Genomic DNA, 11,345 nt, shown 5'->3' on the forward strand with positions numbered 1-11,345 from the left:
ACCTTGAAGTAAGCGATTTGATCAACTCTAAAAAGAATAGAAAATCTTAAGAATGTAAACTGATGTACATGGTTGAGAGAGATTTAGAAGTGTCTTGCAGGGGTAGGTTGGTCATTTCCTACGAGATTTAAATTTTGTCATTTTAGATTTAGTGGTACAAAATACACTCTCAGTGGTACAAAATATAATTTTAGTGATATTTAAAAAAAGATTCAAATGTCTAATTAGGCTGTCAAATAATACCATTACATCTCAGTGGTACAAAATACACTCACAGTGATACTCATTGCAGTTTTAGTGGTACTTATAAAAATCCTCAGTGGTACAAAATATACTCTCAGTAGTTGTGGTCCCAATTTTTTTTGTCGTTTTTGCACGTGAATCCATTTCTGACTCTAAAAGTGGGCCCTACCTCACCTTTTTTCACTCTCTCTATCTCTCTCTTCCTTTCTCCCTCTTCCTAGTACATTTGCTATATTATTTTATGGTGTGAGACATTTTATTTTGTCTCACAACCCTTGAAATATACTTCCTCCACTTTGAGTTTGTAAAGGTATACTCCATAATCCGTACCTAATTAAAGTAATTAATAACTAACCGATAATTAAGAAAGCAGGTTACAATGATGTAATGTTAATATACTGTATATGTTATACACTTATACATATACATATACATACATGTCAATCAAGAGTACGCATAATATACTATGTGGTTGATTCTTAAGCTTTGTGATCATTTTTTTTTTCATATTGTTCACTTTGTCGTGAAAAACTTTGTACAATACCTTTTTTGAGTCATGTATGGAGTATGATTTTGTAATGAATAGTTGCATGTCATTGGCTATGAGCCTATGATAATCCTTGTCCTGTTGTCCACAATAATTTCATTTATACTTTTTATTTATTTTTCTATTACTACTTAATATTTCAAAACTACGTACATGCCCCATAGTTCTCATCCTCATATAAAATGTCAACTAGATTAGTATATCAAACTAAAGATTCTATGTGCATCATGTATGTTTACGGGAAATTCCCTGTTTCTCATGGTGAGAAACGAAATTTGTTTCTCATGGGGGAATTTTCGTGAATAAATCATTATGCAGTTGAATATTGTGGGCTCCACGGTTGAATAAAGTTGTTGGTTTATTTACGAAAATGTCATGTGAGAAACAAAATTTATTTCTCACCGTGAGAAAGTGGGGCATCCTCTATGTTTACACAACGTTAAAATCCTTTGTGTAATGTGTTTCTGTGTATGTTAGTCTGACAGATAAATTATAAGAAAACCAAGCTTTTATAAGACAGGATGTGATTTTTTTTTTTATATAAAATTATTTTTTATTAAAAAAAGTTTACATACAAATAAGAGTATTACTATTGTTTCGATTATTAATCACCAAATCAGCCATTAAGTTTTATAATAGGCAAAAATTAATGGACGCCTCAGGAACGTTAGATAAGATAACTAAAAAGAAATACTCGTATTAAATTAAAATGAACATTAATTACATTGATCAACGCATGAATTAGACATGCATTCCAAAATTAATACTTCCTCCGTCCCCAAATGATAGTCCCTTATGGCCTATTTTTAGTCCCAAATTGATAGTCCCATTTGCTTTTTTCAAGTACCATTAATATTAATTTTTTATCAAAATTTCCTCCAATTACAACAATATTTGTGCAAATTTAACTTTCCCATGTAAATTTTGTTTTTCAATGTACTTTTATTACTTTCTCTCTCTACTATTTTACATACCCAATGTAAATTTATATTTTCAATGTAATTTTACTACTTTTATTTAAGTTTCTTAATTCTCGTGATTTTTGCCCATAAGGGACTATCATTTGGGGACGAAGGGAGTATCACTTTAAAAAGTATTTTTATTGCTTATTATCTAATGTTTCAGATGTTCGTTAGCAAGATCATATTATTGGGGTCTATTATTATTTTTACCTATTATTGTCATAGCTCTAATTAAGTATATTATTATTTTACCTATTATTATCATAGCTCTAATTAAGTGGCTAGGACCCACAATTACTTCATCTATGTATGAATTTGACAAATTAAACCATGCTACAACTATACCTCTTTCAATACTTTTGTCCTTAACTCAATTTGGCTACAAAACAAAGCTCTGAAACCTACTCATCAGTCAAGACTCCATCTTCCTCAACTTTAGTCGAAGAGAACAAAGTTTGTATACCTATATATACGATTAGGGGTTTTTTTTGGGACATATGTCACATTACGATTAGGCTATTAGTAAACACTAAAAGGAGTGTGTTTTTGAAAGTTTGGAGGGAATTTTAGGTTTTTAAGTACTGGTGTATAGTCCATACATTGAAAACATACATAATCATAATGATTATGACATTTTCATCATATTTCTCAACTGTGGAAATGCATCACCGACTTTAATCAAGGCGTGTGTTTTTAATAAGTGTAATTTTCTCAATCATTGGTATAATTTACAACTACTACAATTCTAAACACATTAACACACTTTGTAACATACTTCGTATTATTTATTAGAGAAGCTAATCTATACTTTGTTTATTAGAGAAGCTCATATAAGTGAAATTTAATACACCAAAAGTCCAATTTAATTCACCATCACACACACTCGTGCATATTATTTAACATACAACACTACACCAGAACTCCCACAATATACATAAGAGAGATGACAATGATATGAAATATATACTTAGTAAGTATTAATTATATTTACTTATTCAGTTATTCTATAGAGAACCGCAAAAGATATTGTCATAAACAGAATTGATATCATACAAACCCGTACATATCGAACCGATTATTAACATATGAATCTCGTCACTTGCATTATTATATATGAAACAAATTAAAGCCAACACAATGTCTCAACTCACCACAACAAGAAAAATGTAATGTCCTAATCCCAACAAGGCCAAGAAAAACATTCACACATTACATTCCCATTATCCCATAGATAGTTACGCGTAGGGTGCACTTGTGTACCTAAATTTTGCGGCAATTTACCAATTTTATTACTTCTTTTAATCTAGCTAGTTAATAATTTCATCCAAGAAGATAAGAAAGATGTGATATTAATATTCAAGCTTTTGCCTAGCTATATATCGAAGTCCCAAACAATAAAATGACAACTGCCAAAGTTATCATATATTTTGACTTTTCATGCATTTTGCCTTGTCCTTATTCCGACAATTATCGATTATATTATTAGTTTTTAAATCAATTGGAGTAACTTTTATGTATTAATAGACAATTTTTTTACTTATGTTTGATTATATTGTGGAATTTTTTTTGTAGTTTTTAAATAACAAGACATGCTCTCAAGCAAATAAGTGTTTGTTTGGTTCACATAAAGATAAAATAGAAAGTGTGAATCTAATTTCTTTGACAAAAAGAAAATTGCAAGTATATTATTCATCCATAGCAACCATGTATGCAACAATGCAAGTGATAGTTTGTGTGAGAAACCAACCAAACAACTTTTTTGGCTTGCTATGAATTAATGGAATTGATATGTATGTATGGGATAAAGTAGTACTGCTTCATTCTTATGTTTGACTGAAATGGCTATTTTTATTAGAAGCATGAATGTCATTTCTTACTAAATTGTTATTGCTAGTGAATTTTATAAGTTGAGAAGGACCAATAAAAATGTTCATTTATTTTATACAATAAGGCCATACAAACATGCAACAAACACAAAGACCCTACCTTTGGCCAATATGGCCAATTCGCCATATCATATATAGGTTACGATAAATCTTTAAGTAAAGTACAGTTGCGAGACTCTCATCTCGAGAAAAACACTGCTATTGAGACATAGATTGGCATAAGAATTTGATTCCAAAATACACGAACGACTAGATAAGATCATTTTCATTGCAAGTGCAAAAAATTTTAGATGATGGAAGAGTATTGAGATATATCATATACTAGAGTTGTGCCCGTGAGATTGATCGGGTTGTTTATTGAATTTTAAGATAAATTTTTAATCTATATGTCAAATTTTAAAACATATCGTTGATACAAAATTAGTTAGGAATTGATGTATTTTTGTGACGATTTGAACTATGTAGTAGGCATGTAATGACTAATAATAATATTAGTGAAAAACATTTCTTAACCTGTAACTTGAAATAATGAGTTAATGACCTTGTCCAAAATGACTCGTGACCCGACCCGATTGACAAGTCTACACACAGTAATAAAATTATACTTCGTACTAGATTTTGAAATATATTATTTTAATTGATTAAAATATATTATAAATAATAAATGTGGTATATTTTGAACTAATTTATGATGATACAAAAAATAAATTTATATTATAATTTATGAGTATTATAATCTAATTATTTTTTGAATAGAATTATAATTCAATTTGTACATATGAAATATTGGTAATTTATCGAAAAAAAACTCTAAATTAACAATTTTATCTAAAAATTCTATCCAAATTTGATTGTAAATAGAATTCTAAACTAACTTTCTTATCCTACAAATTGAGTTCTATATAACTCTATCCTACGTGGTGCGACACTTGGCAAAAAGTTGGAACGCCAAGTGTCGCTGTCTCGTCGCCTAGCTAAAAGTTTAGCTTTATATATTAGTTATATATGATGATTATATTTAAGGAAGATATTTATTCCCTAATATTATCTTGTGTATTCCTTAATATTCTAGGAGATCTTATGATTCTAGGTTAAGGAAAGTATGTAATGCTTATATATTTGGGGCTATGTTTAATAAGAAACAAGCTATTCTATTCTATTCTATTCTATTCTTTCTAACATGTCATGGTATCAAGAGCAGGTTAATTTTTTTTGTCTTTTTTCTCTATAATCAATGATGGCCGGTGATGATACACCACCGCCACCACCAACTAAGATAGAACCGAATTCCCCCTATTATCTTGGTCCTCAAGATCGTCCCGGCGATTACATTACACCTACTCGGCGAAAAGGTTGACTAGAGGTACATTTAAAACTAGAAATTCATGTAAGAAGTTCCAAGTTATTAAACGGAACTAGTAATATAACTCATAAAATTTTCTTAAACTAACAATTAATTATGTAGATAACTTATATATTGTTTAAATTCAACTCAACAATGATAAGGGTGATCAAGGAAATCATATGTTAATCAAACATGGAGCAAAAGAGCAATGCAACTTGTCTTAGCCCAAATAACACAATCTTGATAGGGGGATGATGAGGGATTTTAAAGGAAGGAATGTTATGCATTTAGAATTGCATAACGAGGGGCATTCGTGTAATTACACATATGTACAAACATATGCATATTGTGATATTATTGGATGATCAAATAATACCGATGACACTATATATGCATATAGTGGTATTAAATATGCATTCAATAGTACTATATTAAATAGTACTGCTAAAGAATCAATGGTACTATATAAAATTTAAGTGAAACATTCAGCATGTGGTCCCCATCACGTAAGACAATCTGACCAAAATAGATGGGTCCACCTACAGACCTCTCTCTTCCTATCTCTCTCCTCTTTTCTCTCTCTACCATGTGTTTTTAAGAATATTCTAATCCTTGTTATATAACATTCCTCCGTTATTACTTCCCGGGATGATATACTAATAAATGAGAGTGAGATTGTATATTATTGTAGTGTGTAAGTGGTGGAGTCATATACTTCGTATATGATCTACTCATTATCAAGTTTTGGGAATCATAATTACTTGTTTTGGATGATTTATTAGTGGATAGTGGGCTAGGAAAATAACCTATTGGAAAAAGTATATTGTCTCATTGATCCACATAAGCACATTGGTTATTGTTTTGCTGCAAACTGAAGAGTGGCCAACAACTCCTAAATTCTTGGGTTGATTGGGTCCCTACTTTCCTATCTTTCGGCACTTTGGGCTTCCACGTGGGCTTTTATTGAACCTAAATGCTCCTAATTTGTCTAGTTTTTCGTCAATTGTTCATTTATTTTCAGCTCATCAACTCACGCATATTTGATGGCTAATGTATGTAACCACTTTATGGTGTATTTGTGAATCAACTTAAGAGCATGTTTTAACTTTTAATTGATGGCTTTCTTTTATTTTCGGTTACAGATTGACAATTTTGTTATGGTTATAAGGTCCATATTATACTTGACAAACAATGATTAATAAGGAAAATTTGTCAAAAATAATACAAACTTTGAACAGATTAACTTTTTTAATTTCTACGGAGTAGTTTTTAGCACATTTTTTAAATGGCTACAAGCCTACAATAAAAATGTAATTTATTTTTTTTGTTTTTTGAGCAAGCAAAATTGTAATTATTGTATTAACTCTAATTACAACCATTCATTATTATTGATTATTGTAAATTATTGATGGAGTTGACTTTTACTTTCAAATCTAAAAAAGAAGAGGAATGAGCTGAGGATAAATAGAAAGAAGTTGTTTAGGAGATTTTTAACTATATTGAGAGACATTTTCGGAATTATTAAGGATACGAACTTCGCAAATGTTTAACTTGATAAACAATTTAGTTTAAAATCCTTCAACATGTAGGAATTCATTCTTCAAAAAAAAAAAAAAAAAAAAAAAAAAAAAAAAAAAAAAAAAATTTAAAGCTTCAAGCTTATGAGGGGACCACATTTACACATTTTCCATATAATAACATTGCAAATAATAATCAATAATCTTATTTCCACTTGATAATAAAATAATTAGTACTGTACATCAACAACATTAGTGGATCAGAATTATAAAATAAATCTCATATTTCATCTATTGATGATAAGATAACAATGCCAACTGCATGTGAGTTTGATGCAATGTTCCATAGATAACAATAATTAACACTAATTACATGCTCTAATCGCGCTTTGAGAGGGGGTCCACAGGATATTCTACATAGTATATCTTACTGAAATAGTAAAGATAAGTTCAAAAATGTGGTCCGTTGATAAACTTTCACAGTTGTACAATCAAATTGATTGCATTTTGTTTAAACTATTCTTAACAATTTTGTGAACTGTATTCTTTGAGAAGCCAGAGACGATATGAGGAGTTTAGGAAAGAAACAGCTATAAGATTGTGCTAATAAGATAATCAGTTCATGGTCGGTCCCTAGTTCTCAACAAACTTGTCCCGATAATTTTAATAAGTTTAAATAAGTTCAGATAATATAATTTGAAAGGTTAAGGTATACTAGAATGACCGATTGGTTGAGAAATTTATAGTTGCGTTGGTAGGGTAGAATAACATGAGCAATAAAAATAGCGAACAAATGTATCTATAACAATGAGATGGTAACATGCATGAGAAACATAATAAATCATATAACAGAATATTTGTATACTAAAAAAACTTGCTTCATATTTCATTCAACAAGGTAAAGATTCTACATGAAGAAATGTTCTAAGCAATTAAACTCTGTTGTAATGTAACCTTTCATTTTATATGATATTATGATGTATGACAAATTCTGTATGAATCTACTCTGAAGTACTCCCTTCCTCGAGTACCGAAATCCATGTATAAGTTAGTAATTAGCATCTATTGCACCACTTAAAAATGTGATGAATTTCTGTGGGGAGCAAGCCACTCAATTGGCGCTAAGTCTTGAAAAAATAGAAACTTACCGACCTATTATTTATCCACACTTTTGAGAAACAAACCTTGTAGTTGTATGATCAAGTCGTGCCATTTATGCTTCTAAGTATTTGCAAAACCTGATCTGTATGTCTGACTTCTATCTTCCTGTTATGTATCGTAAGCTGTTGCAGTTGCAAACGGGTTATCTGGGAGATTAAGTACTTGGTTGCTGCATGGAGTCCAAACAAAGCAACAATTATAACGCAAATCACATAGTATTTAGCAATTTTATTTAAGTCGGTTTTCAAATTTAACATGATTAGTGCATGTACATCCTGTTAGAGTACAGAACTAGCACATGTTCTGAGAAATGTCTTTGATTAAGTGCATTGCATAAGTTTGTACCTTTCTCCGCTGCCATAATTAGTGTTCACGTTCGTGAAGTTGTCCTCACTGGAAAAGCCAATGTTCAGATCGTTTAACCTGGAACTAAACTGCTCCAAAGTTGGAAACTCTGCATTTTCAGCATCAACTACTCAGTCCGATGATAATGGCAACAACAATATATGCACTGACCCGAAACAGATGATGGCTAAGATAGATTTGGTAAGAGTATAAACCTTGAGCAAGCTTTAACTCATCAATCGAGTTGGCAAAGTATTGGAGTCGTGCTGATGGTTCAGGCAGTAATTGTGATTCAGAAAGGCAAGTCTTCTCCTGTTCAAGTGCCTCCTTACGTTCTTCCATGAATCGAAGCCTCATTAGCCTTGAATAATCACTGGCTCTTGCCACTGCCAAATAGAGAAATAAATTGTCAGAACAAACTGTGGCAATTGCTCGTTTATTCATAATGACATTGTACTCACAAGATTGGAATTCAGAGTCTCCATCAAAAAGATGTGAGTCGTGCATAGAGCATTGTAGCTTCTCTGCATGATTCCTACAAATTTGGAGAATAAGATAGACAAACATTTAAAAATTTGTGACGAATATAGATCAAAATATCCAAACAGCACAGTTTTATTTATCGTTACTGCATGATCAGATATTTCATATTAGTACTCATTTTGCTAAAGACCTAAGATTAAATTAAGTCTCTTGTCTAAACAGTTGTGACTTTTAGGGGTCAGAGCGCGTACATCTAAATCACAACAAACTTCATCTTGACGCGATTAAGACTAGTATGTGGTTGTTTTAAGACATACTAACTTTTTCTTCATCAAATATCCACTAACTTTAGGGAGTCCAATGTGGAAGAGGGAGAAAATAACCCTTCTATGTATGTTGCACATATATGTCAAACTCAATTAGTGCAGAACAATTGAAAACAAACAAAAAGTCTTCCTTAAATATCAATTTCAAATAGGAAAAGGAACAATTTTTCTGCCAATCAATGCCAGCCGAGCCCAGAGATATTTTTTGATGAGAAAATATAAAGCTTTTGCTTATATGTTTGTATCTAATGAGCAAAATTCTGTTATTGATAATGACAGATGAGTATGATTGATCACTTGATTGTCGCGTCATCAGATATAAATATAACTATATAAGAGCTAAATCAACTGCTAATACGTCCATATATAATAATAGACTACACTTTTCAAGGATTTTTATTCAATATATTGTATTAGAACACCTTAAATAATAAGAATGTTACACCTTTGTCATGCCAGTATGCCACAAGGTAGCCTATCTATAGGAAATTTAGAGTTTTGGATTATACAGGGCAGGGGAATGTTCGAAATTACCAAACTAGATTTTTAGATGATTTACAAGAATAATGTGGTCTATTATTTAGGGACGGAAACTATCATAGATCAAACAAACTACCAATGATTCAATGAACAACACTAAAGCACACTACCTGTCAACGAGCCTTGACTTTTCCCTGTATGGTTTCACAAGAACACGAGCACCACAAACAAAATGTGGGTTCCCCTTGGACAAGATTTTCCGAACTGTTTCTGGATAAACAAAGGTAACAAATCCAAACATCCTCCTCTCTTGACTTGGAATCCTAACATCCTGGACAGGCCCGTAGGTGCTGCAGCACAGAATACAGTAACACAAAATAAATCAGTTTTCAAGAATTTTCAATCATGAATTGCAATTTCTACTGTAAACTTCAACAATCTCTTACTTGAAGTAGTTGGACACATCAATCTCAGAGAATGCACTTTCAGCAGGAAAAGTGAGATAAATTTGTCTAGACCCCGGAACAATTCCACCATTCTCACTTCGATCACTAGCATACTCCAAGTATTTTGGAGCATCTTCAGCCAAGATCACTGAATGCTGTCCATGAGGCCTAGAGAACGATAAAACCTCACTAATCAACCAGGAGAACAGGAAAAATAGGAGAAATATTATCATTAAGACCAGAACATAGTATTAAACCAATAAACCATACCGGTCAATGAGACATATGCTGTTTCTCAAGCGAGCAAGAAGCCTAGTAAGGCTGTAGCCAGCCTTACCATGTCTTTGGCTTTCGGTAAGATAACCTTCAGCCTGAAGAGTCCTGCCATACTTGTCATAATACAGCATTGGCAATGTGGCAATTGAAATGGGGCTTCCATTTCTTGATCTCAGAAGTTCAATTAGATCTAATTCAAGTTTCTCAAGTGAACCTACTGGGAACACATTATGATCATCAATCCCATTCCCAAACCTGATATCGTTTGATCCGAGACCTAACAACTCAGAAATACTTTCAAGGGTCATTGGATTACCATGATAGAACCTACAGTTGTTACCATGCTTGCAGAGCCCCTTGCTGAAGTAATGGCAAACTTTTGGGGGAAATTCAATCAAACTTCGCGACCTTCTTGTAACTCTGTCAGTAGCATATCCACTAAAACCAGGCTGATCAGGGTAACTATAATTGCTGTGCAACTCTGAATCTAATGAGTTACCTAGCTTTAAGTAATCATCCTCAAATTTCAAGGACTGCGGAACCTTTTCAAGACCATTGGCCACCTGAACATTCCAAGAAGTACTCAATGGCATGTTCGAGTTTGAGTAAGGCCGACAATCAGGAAAACCTTGATATGGATTACAATATTGAATGGGGTTAATAAGTGGAGAAGACACTGAAGCAAACGACATTTGCTGCTGCTGCTGCTGTTGCAACTGTTGCAGTTGCTGCTGCCACTGCAGCAGTTTGTTAGGCAAAGACAAACTAAGAGTATGTTTTACTTTGTTAGCTACATCTCTAATTACATTATCGGGGCTAAACGCTAGGCGAATCATATCCTGATCACCAAAGTCTTGTCACAACAAGTATCCTACAATCTTTGAGGCATGCTCAGGTTCTACCTCCTGAATTCGACTCGACACAATTTGCATTGAATTCGACAAATCCATCATGAAATTAAACTCACAATTCTGCCAGAATGCAAATGTGGGTAATTAACCCTATAACAAACAAAAAAAATAAATCATCTAAAAATTTTACAAAATAAAGTATCAACGTATTAAAAAAATATACAAGTATAGAATTTTAATCCACATGCTTAAATTACACAATCAAAAAATGAAAAGTAACACATTATACAAATTATCAATTTTGCCATTTTTTAAACCAAATTTCTGCAAAATTACATCCTAAAAATGTAAAAACACACGGAGTAGACAATTCAAATGAGGGAAACATCATTATTGTAGAAAAACTTAACAATCAAAAATGCAAAACCATAAACAAACTCAAACTTCAACAAAATCAATTTAAAAATTGAAAAAAAA

The 11,345-nt window shown here is 32.0% G+C and overlaps 1 protein-coding gene across 1 annotated transcript; it reads right to left on the bottom strand.

The window, feature by feature from the left end:
- Nucleotides 1–7,769: 7,769 nt before the first annotated feature.
- LOC145619021 (zinc finger CCCH domain-containing protein 18-like) lies at nt 7,770–10,853 on the bottom strand. Its single transcript, XM_081673623.1, has 7 exons — nt 10,012–10,853; nt 9,742–9,909; nt 9,466–9,645; nt 8,468–8,541; nt 8,222–8,392; nt 8,007–8,133; nt 7,770–7,830 (listed from the first exon to the last, which is right to left on the bottom strand). Exons 1-7 carry the CDS (start codon nt 10,851–10,853, stop codon nt 7,770–7,772), a joined length of 1,623 nt encoding a protein of 540 aa, XP_081529749.1.
- Between the last annotated feature and the right edge of the window lie 492 nt (nt 10,854–11,345).

This window comes from Chenopodium album, chromosome 27, assembly GCF_948465745.1.
Source record: "Chenopodium album chromosome 27, dcCheAlbu1.1, whole genome shotgun sequence".
NCBI lineage: Eukaryota > Viridiplantae > Streptophyta > Magnoliopsida > Caryophyllales > Amaranthaceae > Chenopodium > Chenopodium album.